Source organism: Rhizomucor pusillus (genome assembly GCF_041956525.1).
Source record: "Rhizomucor pusillus strain CBS 183.67 unplaced genomic scaffold VTP01scaffold_6, whole genome shotgun sequence".
Lineage (NCBI taxonomy): Eukaryota > Fungi > Mucoromycota > Mucoromycetes > Mucorales > Lichtheimiaceae > Rhizomucor > Rhizomucor pusillus.
Window position 1 is genome coordinate 877,221 of NW_027192148.1, and position 17,056 is coordinate 894,276.

The 17,056-nt window shown below is 47.5% G+C and overlaps 8 protein-coding genes across 8 annotated transcripts; 5 read left to right on the top strand and 3 right to left on the bottom strand.

Moving 5' to 3' along the window:
- Window positions 1-31: 31 nt before the first annotated feature.
- On the top strand, window positions 32-610 carry VTP01DRAFT_9268 (uncharacterized protein; the record flags this gene model as incomplete). The annotated part of the gene is made up of 2 exons (XM_069388481.1): window positions 32-73; window positions 128-610. The coding sequence occupies 2 exons, from the start codon at window positions 32-34 to the stop codon at window positions 608-610; spliced, it is 525 nt and encodes a 174-aa protein (XP_069240774.1).
- A 1,063-nt stretch (window positions 611-1,673) lies between these two features.
- VTP01DRAFT_9269 (uncharacterized protein) lies at window positions 1,674-2,812 on the bottom strand (the record flags this gene model as incomplete). The annotated part of the gene is made up of 5 exons (XM_069388482.1): window positions 1,674-2,126; window positions 2,215-2,373; window positions 2,436-2,508; window positions 2,640-2,667; window positions 2,737-2,812. The coding sequence occupies 5 exons, from the start codon at window positions 2,810-2,812 to the stop codon at window positions 1,674-1,676; spliced, it is 789 nt and encodes a 262-aa protein (XP_069240775.1).
- Window positions 2,813-3,094: 282 nt separating this feature from the next.
- VTP01DRAFT_9270 (uncharacterized protein) lies at window positions 3,095-5,230 on the top strand (the record flags this gene model as incomplete). Its single annotated transcript, XM_069388484.1, has 2 exons — window positions 3,095-5,024; window positions 5,085-5,230. The coding sequence occupies 2 exons, from the start codon at window positions 3,095-3,097 to the stop codon at window positions 5,228-5,230; spliced, it is 2,076 nt and encodes a 691-aa protein (XP_069240776.1).
- Window positions 5,231-5,564: 334 nt separating this feature from the next.
- On the top strand, window positions 5,565-6,278 carry VTP01DRAFT_9271 (uncharacterized protein; the record flags this gene model as incomplete). The annotated part of the gene is made up of 1 exon (XM_069388485.1): window positions 5,565-6,278. The coding sequence occupies one exon, from the start codon at window positions 5,565-5,567 to the stop codon at window positions 6,276-6,278; it is 714 nt and encodes a 237-aa protein (XP_069240777.1).
- A 490-nt stretch (window positions 6,279-6,768) lies between these two features.
- VTP01DRAFT_9272 (uncharacterized protein) lies at window positions 6,769-8,293 on the bottom strand (the record flags this gene model as incomplete). Its single annotated transcript, XM_069388486.1, has 3 exons — window positions 6,769-7,593; window positions 7,651-7,762; window positions 7,836-8,293. 3 exons carry the CDS (start codon window positions 8,291-8,293, stop codon window positions 6,769-6,771), a joined length of 1,395 nt encoding a protein of 464 aa, XP_069240778.1.
- Window positions 8,294-9,332: 1,039 nt separating this feature from the next.
- On the bottom strand, window positions 9,333-11,694 carry VTP01DRAFT_9273 (uncharacterized protein; the record flags this gene model as incomplete). The annotated part of the gene is made up of 10 exons (XM_069388487.1): window positions 9,333-9,680; window positions 9,734-9,909; window positions 9,982-10,347; window positions 10,422-10,581; window positions 10,644-10,801; window positions 10,864-10,935; window positions 11,005-11,098; window positions 11,160-11,241; window positions 11,320-11,463; window positions 11,540-11,694. The coding sequence occupies 10 exons, from the start codon at window positions 11,692-11,694 to the stop codon at window positions 9,333-9,335; spliced, it is 1,755 nt and encodes a 584-aa protein (XP_069240779.1).
- Window positions 11,695-12,309: 615 nt separating this feature from the next.
- VTP01DRAFT_9274 (uncharacterized protein) lies at window positions 12,310-13,568 on the top strand (the record flags this gene model as incomplete). Its single annotated transcript, XM_069388488.1, has 2 exons — window positions 12,310-12,801; window positions 12,876-13,568. 2 exons carry the CDS (start codon window positions 12,310-12,312, stop codon window positions 13,566-13,568), a joined length of 1,185 nt encoding a protein of 394 aa, XP_069240780.1.
- Window positions 13,569-14,507: 939 nt separating this feature from the next.
- Window positions 14,508-16,877, top strand: VTP01DRAFT_9275 (uncharacterized protein; the record flags this gene model as incomplete). Its single annotated transcript, XM_069388489.1, has 1 exon — window positions 14,508-16,877. One exon carries the CDS (start codon window positions 14,508-14,510, stop codon window positions 16,875-16,877), a length of 2,370 nt encoding a protein of 789 aa, XP_069240781.1.
- Window positions 16,878-17,056: the final 179 nt, after the last annotated feature.

Here is a 17,056-nt window from a genome sequence, read left to right on the forward strand (position 1 = left end):
TCAAAGGTCATCACCCAACCTTTCATCAGCAATGCAAAACTCCAATTCAAGCTCTGCCTGCTCCTTCTGCGGTGTCCCTGGCCACATTGCCTGGAATTGCCCAAAACGTCACCGACCTCGCTAACAGCCGTTGCTGCCCGCTATGCCTGTGCTTTTTCTTGCTTCCATCGTTGTTTTCCCTTTCTCTGTGTATCTAAATTTCTCTCCCTATTGCTCGCCTGACCTGCCATTCGCTTACCTCACTGTTTGTTGCTTGCTTACTCACACACGATATCTGATTTCTACTATGTTGGCTGCCGCAAAAAAAACTAAAAAAAAGAAACCTATGCCCCACCTTCTCTCTCCAAAAGGTTTTCTTCACCACCATCCTAGCCACCATTTTAATCATTTTTGGTTCTTCCTCTGCTGCGCCTGTATGCGTCTGAATCTTGTATGTACAAAGAAAACAAAATTGATTTGCTGTACATCATCTCTATATACATCAAAGGCAAGACATAAAGTTCACTCTTCTGCTGCTACCTTTAGCAAAGGTTCTCCGCATGTAACCTTGAGTGTAATTTTTCCCAGCCTCGTGCCAATCAGATTCGTTGGATGCGTGATACGATTGTGATCAATAGCTGTTCTAGACAGTCCTGGGAACCTGCTTCTTGGCCTTTCTTCAACTTTCTTTCTTGGGCCAACGGCTCGCTTTCGGACTTTTGCTGCCGACCAATGTATCACTTTAGGCGGAAAAGGCAACAAACAACAACCGGAGCATCGGCGGCTGTTGTCACCCAACATTTCGCTTTTTTTTTTTCTTTGGGTGCAAAAGTATGTACACACGATGCCCCGGATTGATAAGTGCTGCTCCCTTTTTGCCTTGACAGAACCCATTGTTTACGTTACGAAACACGGATTGTCAATGTAACAGCCCAACCCCCGGGCAGCTTGTCGTGCGTTTGCGCATGTGGCACCCATTGATAACGCCATTTTCACAGCACTCAAGGTGCTAAAACAAGTGGCGAATTATGCGCTTATCAACCCGGAATGCCCTTCACAATAGCTTTGTTTCATCGTAGTTGGATAATCATGTTTGCGTCCACTCTTTGGTCATCCCCTGCTTATCTGGGTACCTCCAATGAATAAATACGCGAGAGAGAGTTGAAACAGGTGATCATTGTTGACGCTGACGGTCCTGCGCCAAACTTCCCAATCATGATTGTGATCAGCAGCCAGGAGCAATTTGAGTGTGAAGTAAAAGAGAAAAAGCAATATAGAGAGATTTGCTGGCAATACTCCTGGATATTCCTTTCATTATTTTGACGAGAAAATGCGGATCCACGAGCATTTGCTCTTATAGTTTCATTTACTTTCTAGGAGTATGAAGAGCTCGGGTCTTACCCCTCGTGCATCGATGCCAATATTTACATGATCACAGACAGCCAATGCATGGAATATAAAAACCATTTCACCGTATTGGTCGCAGGGCATCTCGTTGGAAATTAAAAGCATTGTGACAATGAAGTAGTAGTCGCATAGATTTCTAAGAAAATCTAGAAACCATTTTCTAAATCGAGCTTTCCCAAATCTTTCTTTGTACATATGTGAGTACATATGATTATGGCTATGCACTTTATTCAATGATGATGACGAGAATAATGATATATGAGCGATGAATGAAAAAGTGATATTGCTTAGAGCGCCACGGTATCCATTGTAACCTGCTCTGTTGTTAACTGGATACTTGCTTTTTCAAAGTGCTTCGACTTTTTCTTGGCTTCTATGAGCCTTTGCTGAAACTTTTCTTGCAGTGCTGCGAGGTCCACCTGTGCAGGATCATCTGGATAGCTAAAACTGGCTATCAAGTAATCGGCGGAATTGATGTGGAAACGGAGCCAGACGCGGACGACGTTGAGGCGGATGCTTCCGAGGCAGTTTGGTCGGACTTCCCATTCGTCTAGCTCGAGGTCAAGGGTTGCCTCATCAGGATCATGCGTCTGGTAAATGACAGGGTACTCCAGGGCCCACCCCGTCAGTGCAACCATGTAGCTAGGGACAGTCTCCTGATAGTAATAAATTTGCGTTGACTCGAGAAACGGAGTCAGTCGATGATGTAACCACAGCAACAAAACCTCAGGGCAGCGTGTCTATAATTAAAGTTTTTAGCTGCTGGTTGTTTCAGATTATTTGGCAAGATCCGGGGATTGGGTCCATATATCTGATCTTGATTGTTACCTTGCTGGGCGGCGATCCTTTGCCTCGCACGTCGTAGTATATCCACTGCTGAGGGGATTCGATTGTGCTTTTCACGTGTTGCTCTAGTCGTAATTTGTTGCATAGAAACGTGTACCTATCCTTGAATTGAAGCAAAAGGAGATGTTCGCCTGTCGGGTGCTTTTTGTTGGGCAAGCTGTGGTTAAAAAAGTTTTTTTTATGACCTCTTTCCTTTATCGAACCTGTCTCAAAACACTCAGTAACCGCCGCGAGGTGTCGGCCGAGACATACGTCACGTCAATGAGATGGCAAGATCTACAACAGCGACCGGGTTGGCAAAGGAGAAGAGAGAGAGAAAAAGGTGGTTGAGATAATATTAAGGAGGAAAAAGTGTGTTATTTCTTTGTCTTTGCAGAGTAGTATTATTATTGTGTGATGAAAATTACCGTAAGCCGCAAGCGACACAGAGTATAGCTGCATATAATAATTGTGATCATGAATGGACAATGAGAAGAAGAAAAGTGAGTGAGCATGTTTTATTACCATGAATCAAAGCGTCGATCGTTGTCTTGGATTTTACTCTGAGGTTGTTCCTGATGATCTCAGTTAGGTTCTCCATGTTTCTGGCGAGTGTGATGGGGCCGGTTTCGGATTGCTATTCAGGAGCAAGATTTCGATTGGAAAAGCGAAAAGGGGAGACTCTTGAGACCAATTGGAGCAAGTTGGGTCACACCTCTGTTTTCCACTCATCCAGCAAGTGAGCTTCCCATTCAGTCCTTTTACTTTTGTCCCTTCTTTCTCTCACTCTCACTTTCTCTTTTTTTTTAATTTTTTATCTTCTCTCTCTTTCCCCCACTTCCATTCACTTTCTTCTTCTTCTCATATACATCATCCCACTTTCATGCCTCCTCCTTCTGCTCCCTTTTCACATATCCTGCACCGTTCTCGACTGGTCCTTTCTAAGCTCAATACTAGCAGAGAATCCAACCCCAACTTTCCCGAGCCTTCCACCAGTCAAAGCGCCAGCTCAACCAGTACTGCTGGCAACATTAGCACCGCATCGGAACGAGCTGACGAGAGACCGGCCATGCCATCTCGCTCGACCACAACCGCCAACACTGTTGTATCCTCGACAAGTGCAAACAAACAACCGTACAGCCCCTCGGCCCGTCATCTCTTCAAATTAGCCAACTGTCATTTGTTTGGTCGCAGAGGCCATCCCAAGGCACCGTCACTCGCCATTGCCTATTACCGGAAAGCGGCTGCGCTCGGCCACGCCCAGGCGGAGGGTGTGCTCGGTTTCTGTTACGAATTCGGTCTTGGCGTTGAGAAAGACTTTGTAAAGTCTGAGCATCATTACCTCGAAGCCGCCAAGCAGCAAGATGGACTCGCCATGGCACGTCTCGCTTTTCTTCGCAAGTACGGTCGGCCCAATGTCAAGATTGACCGCGCCGAAGCCGAAGAGTGGGCGGACAAGGTTCGACGTATCGCCCACACCAATCCTGTCGGCTGGATTGTCGAAGCAGCCACTCTGGACGGCGACGCTGCCTGCCAGTATGCTTTGGGAGTTTGCTACCACGATGGTGTGGGTATGCCCAAAGACGAACATGCAGCATTTCGGTGGTACAAGGCGAGCGCCGATCAAGGCAATGCCCGCGGTCAAGGCATTCTCGGCTATTGCTACGGCGAAGGCTTTGGAGTTGCCAAGGACGAGGTTGAAGCTATGAAGTGGTACCGCCTCGCGGCTGCCCAGGGCGAAACCGTTGCCATCTACAACGTCGGCTATTGCTACGAAGACGGTATTGGAGTCGAAAAGAATGTGCAAGAAGCTGTCAAGTGGTACAGAATCTCGGCAGAGCAAGGCAATGCCTTTGCGCAGAATTCACTCGGTTACTGCTACGAAGACGGAATCGGTGTCGAACAGGACCTGGAGCAAGCAGCCATGTGGTACAAGCGCTCTGCTGAACAAGGCTATCCCTGGGCAGAATGTAACCTCGGTTACTGCTACCAGAATGGCATCGGTGTTCCCAAAGACGATGCATTGGGCGCTTACTGGTACCGACGAGCAGCCATCCAGGGCCACGCGAGAGCTCAACACAATCTCGGATTCTGCTACCAGAACGGCATCGGTGTAGAACGCAGTGAGACCGAAGCAGTGAAATGGTACCGTCGATCCGCTGAACGTGGCAACATTTTTGCATACCACTCGCTCGGTTACTGCTACCAGAACGGTATCGGTGTCCAGGCAAACGAGCAAGAAGCCGTATTTTGGTATTACCTGAGCGCAGAAGAGAATCATGCACCTGCCCAGCTATCCCTCGGCTACTGCTACCGCAATGGCATTGGTGTGCCCAAGAACGAACGCGAAGCCGTCAAGTGGTTCAAGCGATCAGCAGAGCAGGGCAATGCGCTAGCGCAGAACTCGCTTGGTTTTTGCTACGAGGAAGGTCTTGGTGTCAAGAAAGATTGCGCGCGTGCAGTGTACTGGTATCACAAGTCTGCGCGACAAAAGAACCCTTGGGCTCAGTGCAACCTTGGATTCTGTTACGCAAACGGTATTGGCGTTGAGCAAGACGATCGCAAGGCAGTGTACTGGTATCAACGTGCAGCTGAGCAAAACCATGCCCGTGCTCTAGACAAGCTCGGTGTTCACTTGCAGTCTGGTCTCGGCATCGAACGGAATTTGGAGGCTGCGTTTGAGATGTTCAAACGAGCAGCCGAGCAAGATCACGTTGCAGCGCAGTACCATCTGGCCAATTGTTACGAAAAAGGTTTAGGATGCCCTGTGGACTTGCACCAAGCGACGGCGTGGTTTGAACGTGCTGCAATGGGTAAGTTTATATATTCATGATAATTGCTTGTAGAAAACTGACATGACATTCTATTTTCAGCTGGCTGCCGCAACTCTCACGAACGGTTACGACGATTGCTCTTCCGAGTATGCCTCTGGCTGCCGGGATCTTCCCCGCTGACAATGAACGAGGACGACCTGATATGCTCAGGATTAATTAGTGGACACAGTGCGCCGGCCGCATAGATTCCCCCCCCCCCACACACACAAACATCCACGCTCTAAAATTTAATCAATCACTTCTCTTTCTTTTTCTTTTTCTATCTTTCTTGTCTCTGTCATACCTCACACAATAGCGCCTCTCTCTCTCTCTTTCTATCTCTCATGTCTTGATCCTTATTCCAAACGTCTAATTCTTTTCTTCATCATCACGAGTAATAAGTCGAAAAAAGAAAAAAAAACCAGATTTTCACGTGCGTGTTCGTGTGCATGTCCTTTTCGATCTTTCCATTTTGAGTTGATTCTAAACGTCTAATCACATTTGTCTAAAGATTGTCTTAAACTTTCTTGCAATATTACTATGGAGGACAATGATCTCGACATGTCCACCACAACTGTCATCAATACCCATTTGGACGACTCTCAACTAGTCGAAAAGTTCTCAGCATCGTACGACGAGATCCCGCCTTTGCCTCGATTGTCTCAGAGCAACAGTAGCGTGAGCAGCGCAGAAGACAGCAGTGTTCTTGTTGTTGTTCACCAGCACCAGCGTCAGCAGCAGTCATCAGACGGCGGCGTTGAGGAAAAGAATGAGCAGCAGCCTTTACCGCGCAGTGAACAGCGACCGTCAAGACGTGCCCTGGTCCTGGGCCACGCCAAATCTCTGCTGTTTGTAGTTATCCGGTTTGCGCTCAAGAATAACAACTGGGTGCTCTTGATCAACCTTGTACATCATCTATGGAACGCACGAAGACTTATACTGAACAACAGACATGTGCAGTGGTGGAGCAAGGATGCGGCGCGCGCTCTAGGCGCTATGCATCTGGCGTTTGCGACGCTGACGGGACTGGCGCTGCGCGAGCGACGGCGGTCCGTGGATAGATCTGCGTTGCTGGTGTTGCTACTGGCAGCAGTGGGCCAGGCATGGTCTTACCTCACAGCGTACTGGCGATCGGGCGTGCGCGCGTTGCGAACAACAGGCTTGGTCGACACTGCCGTCTTTGCGATCACGAGCGTTGCTTTTTCAAAGACCCTAAGGCCTTCTGCCAGGTACCGCCGACCTCGATTCCTTTAATATAACTATACGTTTATACGACCTTGTGTACATCCCGTCCTTCTTGCTAGTATACCCAACCCCGCACCTATTTTTTACACCTTTTCTCTACGTCCCCTTTACCTTTTCGCTCCGTACTTATTACTTTGGAATAGACAGTCGTCGTGTATGTATGTATGTAGGACATTGATGCACATTCTTTCCCCCGTTTCACTGTCATACTTGTAGCAGATATGCTTAAAATCACTCTGACGTGTCACGTTAAGTAGATATTGAGACTGAAATAAGCATGTTATGATAAGCAATCTGACCGTTCTTCCGTGATACCATCCCCACTTTGGGTTTATCCATGACCACTCATATATAATTTATCAAATGGAAAGGAAGAAAGCTAGCAGTTTATCTACAAATACAAAAGGATTACACACACAAAGGTACGGGAGGAACAGGACGTGAGAGAAAAAGAGAGAATAGAGATAGTCAAAATTGGCGGGAAAGGATTTCTTTTTCCTTAGCAGCATAACATGGCGATAAGAGCACCACCGATACTGCCACCATCCTTGGCAATTTCAAGCTTGATTCTATTGGCAATATTTGGTCCGAACCACTCTTGAAGCGCGCGGCGCAAGCGATCAGCCATGTGAGGGTAGTACTCGTACGTGGAACCAGTGATACCAACAACGATATCATCGTTTCCTCTATCAAGACCTTGCTGCTCGATCATGGAGGCAATAGCCACGGAGGCAAGGTATGCGCTTCGAGTGGCAACGATGCGACAAATGCGGGTAAGAATGACCATATCTTGAAGAGTAGGGGTGTTGACGAAGTTGAAGTTGCTCAGCACTTCTAAGCTCTTGGCGTGGCTGACAGATGCACTTTCGCTTTCTATGGCGCTCATGTATGAAGTAGGAAAAGACCATGGTTGTTCCCATCCCTCGGGCACAATGCCCTCGAAAAGAGCGCCGGTCTTGATAAAGTCGAGCGAGACGAGGCGGACAAGTTCACCGAGATAGGCGCCAGACATCATCTTTTCGTATTGCTGGAACTTTGGTTGGTTGTGGTTCGCATCCAGGGCAAGATCGTACGCGGTCAGTGGAAGATAGCTCTCGTCACCAAAGATATCAATTTCAGTATTGATGAGCATCTCAGTGTCGGCAGGGTAAGCATCGCGCACGGCCTGCGGCAACTTTTCAATGGCAGACACTTTCTCTGGATACGCAGCGTTGATGCCTGTCGCAAAGATAAGACCGATGCGGGCCTTGGGGTTTGAGTACGCATGCGCGACGAGTGTTCCTACTGTATCATTCAGGATGGCAGTAACTTTGATGTTCAATCCCTGCACCCGAGTAAAAGTTAGCAAGACTTTTTTGTTAATTTCTTTTAGCAGCTTTACCTTTCTATCAAAGGCTTGGTGAAACATGTCAGCGAGGTCTTTGCCTTCAATGCCTTTCAAGGTGAAGCCTTTGCCCATTCTCAGAATGGTTCCCTTGTTCACCGCAGTTTGGCTGTAATGCATGCACGTTAGTTGAATACATATGTGGGCATTCCCAATTTAAATTTGTGCGCAGACAGACTTACTCGACAGGGAAGCTCCAGCAAACGCCTAGAGACAATGTTTCACGGCCGAGGACCTGCTCTTCCGAAAACAAGTGTCTTGCCTTTACATTGATCAGCTCTTGCACGGCATCAGCGATCCAATCAAAGAACGCTTCTGCGGAGCCAGTCTTGAGCTCTTGGCTTGGCGATCGCTTCAGCTCCAGCACTTGGACTTGACCAGCTCCCATGAGCTCGACGGCAGAGATGCGCAGATTGGTGCCACCAAGGTCCAGAGACAGGAATGTGCCCTTCTCGGAGCCGTGAGGCAATTTTGTTACAAACGACGGGATCATGGTGGCGAGACCCTTGGAGGGTGTCTTGAGACCTTGTCTGTAGCCGTTGACAAATCCGGCAATGATGGGCGCAAGCTTTTCTTTGGAGAATAGGAACTCTTGCTCTAGTTTTTTGAACAAGGCATCTGCAGGGTCGGTGGTCATCATATTTGTTTGTATAAATTTAAGACAACGAGTGCAGTGAAAGGAAGGAAAAAGAAGAAAGAAAGGATGGAGGATGGTGATGGTGGGAGTCAAGGAAAAGGAAGAAAAAGAAAAATGCCCTTCTACGCCCTATTTTTACGAGAGGAACAACAAAAAAGGGTGAGGCGGGTCGGGGCTGTCGGAAAAAACGACTGGACCCTTATTGAAAACCCTGTTTGCAAAAGTAAGCAAAGCATTTTCCCGTTTGGCAGCACGTCACTCCCCTCTTTTCCACTCTGTTTATAAACCTGCCACTGTTTCCTCCTTGCGCTCCACTGGACAGTGTACATTGCAGTTGTAACTCACACTGGGAAAAAGATAGCGAGAAAAGCTTGGAATGAGAAGAAACGTGGGGTGCGGAGCGCTGTGTTTTGGAGTGCTGACCTAATAATGCTGTGTTTCAAAATTACAGGACCCTGAGAAGTCATGTGTACCATTTATTTTTTTTTGCCACGTTCAGGGACCACATCATCCCTACATGCCAGCTATGCATCCCTAGCATTCATTCAGCTACACCTTTTGACAGGGAACATACAGATAATACATGCTGACTGCGTGCGTGTGCACAGATGGCGCATCCATCTGCATTGTTGGCTTAAAATAAGAAAATCGCAGTTTACCCAACCGCAGGACATCATAAAGTACTTCATCAACCGCCTACATCGTGATCATCATATAAATAGCAGTACAGCATTGCATCTTGGATACCAATTATAGGCGTAGCCGATATTGTTTGTCTGCCGGTGTTCGAATTTTGCATTCAAACAACGTCATAAAAGGAGCCCCGTCTGTGATGCAGGGACAAGACAAGTAACAACGACGTCTTGTACAAATGATAACTTTTAATAATTTATAAACTTTTCACAAATCTATGAAAAGGACAGACAAGACGGAGTATCAGCATCATAAATACATCCATATAACAATATGTAAAGCAATAGAATAATAATAATAATAAGTAGATGTAAAAGCATCGCAGAATCAAGATCAAAAGGAGGGATATCTACTCCTGCTTGCTTTGCACAATTTGGCGTGCTTGCTTCTGCGGGTCAGCTAATGCATACCAGATAATTGTGCCAATGCCAATAAGTGCACAAACAATGCAAGCGGCCATACCACCTTGTCCTTTGGCCGTGAATCCATCGTAAATAAGCGTGATACCGTCCGGAGCGCCCGACAAATCCAAACCATCTTTCCCTGCTGCGTTGCCTGTGGGTGAAATGCCGTTCGCCGAGCACAGGTCTATAAATTCCTGCGGTAAACTCATGCGTTGCTGCGCGACATCCGGGGCTTCGATGAAAGTTGCTGCTAACCCAGACTCCAAGTGCCATTCAATGTGGCAGTGGAAAAACTTATGCGGTGTGTAAGCTTTCGCTCTTTCTTTCTTTCTAATCACTTACTTACCCAGACGCCAGGGTTGTCAGCTCTAAATCGGATAATGGTATATCCTCCGCCGGGAACGCGGATTGTGTCTCGTCGCATAGGATTGGTCAAGTTTAGCTGTATGGATGCATTCACGACTGGGTCGTAGTATCCATCGCCTCTTGCTACGACCTGGAAGACGTGCCCGTGTAAATGGACTGAAAGTATTAAAGATTAGCCTCGAAATAAAAAAAATTGGAATCTATAGGTGCAACAAAACTATAACGTACAAGGATGAGCGTTTCCGTCCTTGTTGTTCAGGATGACTTGGACCATATCCAGATGATTCAAAATAAATGCCTGGGTCTGAGGACCGTAGACCTCAGTGCTGAGAGAGTAGTTTGCTTGGTACAGTAGCGTGTTCAAAGTGGGAGTCTTTGGTGGCAGATATGGAAGGCTGTTGAACATGCCTCGATTGATACCGTCGGTGGTCACATCAAAATCGATATCCAGTTGGATGACATGATCAGGGTTCACCGCATCCTCGACAACGACGGGCGTCAATGAAATATCATCGAATGCTCCATCTATACCCTGGTCCTGACTGGGGGCGAAATTGGCATGTGTTCGGTCATAATATACAGGTATCGTAATATCTACAGTTGAATGTTGGAGTTTGGTTACGATCAATTCATGTACTCGATACTTGGGCATCACTGTTGACACATACTTGGCTGTAGAGCTTCTGGGACGGTATCAAACATGACGGTATCCATATCGGCGTGAAGGTAGTAGTTGAGAGACGTTGTGTTCTTGGCAGTGACAAGAACTGAAACACGCTGCGCAGCAGTGAGATAGACAGTATCGACGCTTGTGCGCTGAACCTCAACCTGAATAACAACATCTTGATAAATGCTTCTCACTACTAGCTCCTGACATCTGCTCAACTTACACCATCGACCTCGATCACATCGAGCGTGTGGTTATCAATACTAAAGGAGAACGTAGAAAATCCAGACATGTTGATGACACGAAGCCGGTATGTTTTACCAGGCAAGAAACTGAGGCTAGCATTCGCGTTACTCAGTATCAATCCAGAATCCGGTACCGCTATGTACAGTGGTAAATCAAAATGATGATTTAAAGGAACGCGAAAAGGCGTGTGCACTTACGTTCGGCACCCGTTGGATTATAGACACTTAGAAACTGGTCTAGCAACTCCGAGTTTTGTTGATGGTACCAATCTGGATAATGAAGCCTAGTGAGAAAAAAAAAGGAACAGATTTTCTATCGATGTATTGGATCGTCTATACCTTCAAGGGGCACAAGGACGTCTTGGTCATATTGATACGTTTCATTCGTGTTGTGTAGGACAAATGGTGTTCTGAGACCATCCAAATATTGACCCTATTCCCACACAAGTGTTCTGATGAGAGAGATGGCCTACGTCAGAATCTAACGTGCTAACCATGTAGTGACTGTGTATCCAGTATGTGCCATGCTGCGTAATGTTAAACCGGTATGTAAAGTCATACTGAGGGGGAATAGGACTGTAATTCCCATAGAATGTTATCTGATGAGCTTATCTGATCACTCCAGACCAGTCCACAAAGATAAAGAGATGATACCATTGTGTCACCATCGAAGGTCCATCCATGTAGTTAGTATTGTTTTGAAACATGCCGTGGGCGTGGAGCGCCGTTGGGACATCGAGCGCATTGTGGATGTTGATCACGACGGTATCGCCTATGGTTGCTTCAACAGGCGGGATACTAAAAGATCAAGGCACTCGAGCTGTCTTAGTCAAAATGATGTCGCAAATAGCTCTCTTCTGTAGACGCTACGTACGGCCATTGCCCGTTGACACCAATCACCTGTCGCTCATACAGTCCATCAGGATTCGCTGATGTGTACGTGATGTTCCAATTGTATTCGACAATAGCAGCGTAGGAGGCTCTCAAACCGACCAGCAACGCCGCGGCGAACGGACCGATTCTCGTCATCTTCTCCGAAATGTTAAAAAATATACAAAAACGGTGAAAAAGGATGCCTGGACAATAAGCTTTTTAAGCTTTTGTTGCCGATGATCGCTCGCAAAGATCACGACACCAGAGGAGAAAAAAAGTGGCGCGGTTACGCCATCCAATCCTACCAAACATCGAGATGCACAGCCTCGTATGATCTTTTATCCTTTTTCGAGCTTTGCAATACCGAACTACGCGTAAGAGGAGTCCCGGGTGCATTATATACACATATTTAGTAAAAACTCGCTGTCATCCCGCCTTGTTAGCTCCATTTCTCTTATCTCCATCTTGCTCCCATAACTGCATTATCTCACGATATATATCCCGCACCTTTCAAATGATACAGCGTGGAAAGTAATGATTCTTTCCATAATGTGTTTTAGTCTTTGCGTGAGCTTGCTGCTTCATCATCTTGTGTAACCCGGCCAGGAACAATTGAATGCAAGACCGGAGAAGAGTTCTAGGGGAATGACCAATTGAGATCCACCTTCTCGTCGCTCATCTGTTCGTGTTTATTTTAGTGATCTCGTAGCAACCATTTATCCTCTTCCTCTTGACTTAACCTTCCGACTAAACCCCAACTCTTTTGTTTCCATGTCTCAGGACCTATTTTACGTGCCTATATTCTTCATCATCTTTCGCGAGACGACTGAGGCGTCGATCATCGTGTCGGTCCTGCTATCTTTCCTGCGACGCATCTTCGAACCGTCCGATCCAATTTACAAGCGGCTCAGGAAGCAAGTCTGGCTGGGGACGATTATTGGGTTCGTCATATGTCTCTGCATCGGCGCTGCGTTTATCGCTGTTTGGTACACGGTTCTGAACAATTTGTGGGGTGCCACTGAATACATCTGGGAAGCCGTGTTTTGCTTCATTGCCGCGATTTTGATCACCGCCATGGGTCTCGCCATGCTCAAGACCGAGCGGATGCAGGAAGAATGGAAACTCAAACTGGCAAAGTCGATCATGAACAAGGAAAAGAAGAAGCAGGGCTTGTCTGCAAAGTTCCAGCGTTACTCTTTCTTTTTATTACCCTTCATCACTGTCTTGCGTGAAGGTCTCGAGGCAGTTGTGTTTATCGGTGGCGTAAGTAACAATAAACTCTCTCTCTCTCTCTCTTTCTCCAAATCATCACAGCAAGATTGCTTATATTCTTGTAGATTTCTCTCAACGCTCAAGCCAAGTCGATCCCGATCGCTGTGATTATGGGATTCATTTGCGGATGCTTGATCGGAGCTGTTATCTACAGAGGCGGCTCGCTTGTCAAGTTTCGCTGGTTCTTCATTTTGGCTACTGCCATTTTGTACCTCGTCTCGGCAGGACTCCTGTCCAAAGGCGTCGGCTTCCTTGAGCAGTATGCCTGGAACCAAGTCATCGGCGGCGAAGCTGCTGAAGAGGGTGGAGATGTCATTGGGTACAAGGTCACAACCGCAGTTTGGCACGTTTCGTGGGGCGATCCTGAGAAATACGACTCTGCCGGTGGCTGGCAGATCTTCAATGCTATTCTTGGCTGGAACAACACTGCGACCATTGGATCTATTGTCAGCTATTGTCTCTATTGGCTCCTCGTAGCAGCTGCGCTCGTCTATTTCTTCTTTGATGAGAAAAACAAGGCAATCAAAAAGGCCGAAGCAGGAGAGTGGGAGATTGGCGACATCGCGCTGGAGCAAGCTAAAAACTACATTGATGAACAAACCGGCGGGATTATCGTCTCCGAAGACATTACCCAGTCCCTGGAAGTAGCAGTAGCAAAACCTGAAAACGGGTTTGATGGTACATCCACTCCTGTGACTGAGGAACATAGTGTCCATCATCATCGTCAGCAGCAAACAAGTGCCACTACTACCAGCTAGATGGTATAACCTGTATATTTATTTCATGTTGTAAGTATCGTTGTAGGCATCAGTACATTATATTCAATATATATTCTCTCGATATATATGTATAGTTACTATAGTTCTTTCGAGTATAACTAGGATAATGCATTGATCTGCCTTGAGAACAAAGCAAGCTAGTTTTTGCTGCACCCCCATGTGACAAGTGGATTCAAAGGAATATTAAATGCTATCGACACCTGCATGGGAGGATCAGCCTCGTTCCTTTATCCACACTCTCGTGTTAGCTAAAATCGTGCATATTACTCAGACAGCAAGATCGTGAACAGAGCAATTGCACATGGTGACCTGCCTATAACACAGCCTGTCGATCTGTGTCAACAAAGTGTTCAGGTTGCACAGACGGAGGAGAATTACCCCGCTTGATCTTTGACACCCTGTTTTGCAGAAATCATCTCTCCATTGCTCATCGTCCCACGCTGTAGGGATAAAGCTCCTTAGCGATATATGCTTTCGCACCTCTCCACGCCCATGCTTCGTTGTCACCTCCCCCCTTTTTTCATCCAGAGTACCTACAGCTACTAGCTCTCTCTTGTTTCCTCGACCCCGACAACAGCAGCAGGTTGATGATAAGGTTTCCCAAGGTTGCACAAGTTTCATTGAAAAACTTTTTTAATATCGTGGACTTGGCTGTAGTAGCACGCTCTTTCTTTTCTAATTTCTTTCTTCCAAGTGCCGAATGAACTACAAATAACCATCCGATAATCCACGGCAACAACGCAACTTGTATGTATGAGAAGCAACGCTCACATCTCCCAGTAATAATTCACATCCAGCTATCGTAGCTCCTACATAAGATATGACACTCAGTAATAGGGGTAAGGGACAGTTTCTCAATAGCATTGCTGCTAGGAATCACTAAATCGGAAATAAGAATCCTCTACATACACAGAAGAAATGAGACGATTGGTGGCGAGACAGGAACAAGACGGTGACTATGGCCAACCATCGTGGGTGGAAGACGACTACGACGACTACTCAGATCCCAGCAGTTCCGATGATGGGGCCTCAGGAGGGCAACAGCAAGAGACTGGTTACGACGGCGGTTCCTCAGATCCTACTACATATTCGGACAGCACTGAGCCCACAGACACAGCATCCTACAGCGACGATGGTGAATACGCCACGCCAACGTATTCAGATGATCCAAGTCAGGCCACCCCAACCGAAGACACCGCATATGATAGCTACACGGACACGCAAACTTCGACCGATTACTACGATACCGAAACACTCACTGCTACTACTGATTATAATCCAACACCCACCGATCCTACTACTACCTATCTTGACGATACTACTGCTACTCCAGATGCTACCAACACAGACTCTTACTATTCCCCCATCTCCTATACGCCTCAGCCCACCACATCCGCAGAAGATGCATATACCACGACAGCAGCAACAACGCCTTACGAGCAATATACAACAACGACGGACGCCGTAACAGCGACGACTTCAGCTCCAGAAGATACAACAACGATAACTTCTAGCCAAGATGCTCCCGCTACGTCCAGCGACCCTTCGCTCGCAGCGACATCATCTGCATCATCTGCTGCGAGTCCATCGGTTGTGCTCGGAACAAACGAATGTGCATCAGATCCAAGCGCAGTGGACAGCAAGTGCCCTAGCGACTCGTACTGCAACGCCGCCACCAGTCAATGCACAAAATTGCTAGATAATGGATCTCAGTGTTTCGAGGACTTCCAGTGTGTATCGGGCCACTGCAACAGCAATCAATGTGGTGAGCATGCAGACAAGTCAGGACCTGCAGGGCTATCTGGCGGCCAGTTGGCAGGAATCACCGTGGGCTCCGTTGCAGGTGCGGTCGTGCTCTTTATTCTAGTTGCATGGCTCCTGAAACGAAGGACGCGACGTAATGTCAGTCAACGCGCGCGCAAGTTTGAGCAAGTTCGCAGTGAGGATGATGATTTGGAGCGGTCCGATTACATGTTCCACGGTACGGGCTGGTCGCCGACCATGGATGATGAAAAAGAGACGCGCCGAACTTCAAAGTTCAATCTTTTGGCTGCCATGCTCACTGGTGGAACGGCAGTTGCAAGATCCTTGTCACGGTTGGGTAGCACTAGCAGCAGCGGCAACCGCGCGCGGGGTCCAGTGGATAGGAGCAGCTACACTCCAAGCGACTGGAAACAAGAAGGTCCTGTCATGCAAGAAACTTTTAACACGACGCCGGCCGTTGCGAACCCGTACAGAGTACGGGAATCTAAGATTGCTGATCTTTCTGACATGCAAGGTGAAGATACGCAGCAACAGCAACAAGTATCGTCACCACGGACTCCCGCCCCGGCGGCAAATATGCAGCCTAATACTGAACAAACAATGTCTCACGTAGCACCGGCGGCGGCAGCAACTATAGGAGTCATTGCAGGAGCAGCAGTCGCCAGTGAATCTGTAGCTAGCGGCAGTGAAAGGGATGCACAAGAAAATCCATACGACGACCATGCATACTATGCTCAAACGCTGGAGCCGCTGACACCCATGCCTGCAGCCCACCTTGATAACAATGCAAACGATACCGATGGCTATCGCAAAGACACACATCAAAGCTGGATGTCTGCATCGTCGGCTATTGACCCGATTGGCGCAAGCGACAGCCTGCGTCTGCGTGACACTGCTGACAGGCCCAACACGATGGCGTTGCGTGAGTCAACGTTCAACAACCTGCATGCCCCACTTTTCCAGCTGAAGCAGGAGGATTCGCCCATAAAGTCACCGCAGACTGCGACATCCGCTAGAAACAGCTGGCTGCTCAAGGAAATTGCGTCGCGCTGGCAGCAAGGCTCATCATCTGGCGCTCGCGAGTCCAACAGTAGCAGCACCAGCACCAGCAGCGTTGTGAACGATAAAGCTGCTGTAGCAGCTGCTGCAGCGGTAACAACAGCCGATGATGATCACCGAAGAAGGTCATCTCTGATTTTAGGCCGCGACAGCCAGCTGTGGGATGATGCGCTCGTGAGCACTGCCAGCAGTGTCGTCAACGACCGACCGACATCCTACGCCGAAACTTCTACTATCGCCACTGTTAGCACTGTCACCACCAATCCCTTCCGTATGAGTAGCAGCTACTACAATCCACGAGACAGCTTGACGCTCGGTAACGTCATGAGTACATCTCTCCCGCCACACGTGGAAAATGACGGCGACGATGATGATGCTTGGAGGAGCGAGGACCGTGTACCACAGCCATCAGCTGTTAACAACAACATCAGCAGCAGCAACGATCACCACAACAGCAACAACTGAAGATAAAAACCAAGATTACGCAAATAGTTCAAAATTGGCAATTGCTTACCCATAATCATTTCCTTGTTTAAATTCGCAGCGGCAGCGGTAGACAGATGTTGTTATTTGTAAACTAAAAAATGTATCCTGTTTGCTCTTTTTTCTTCTTTTTTCCTGTTTTGATTTCCTGTTATTACTCG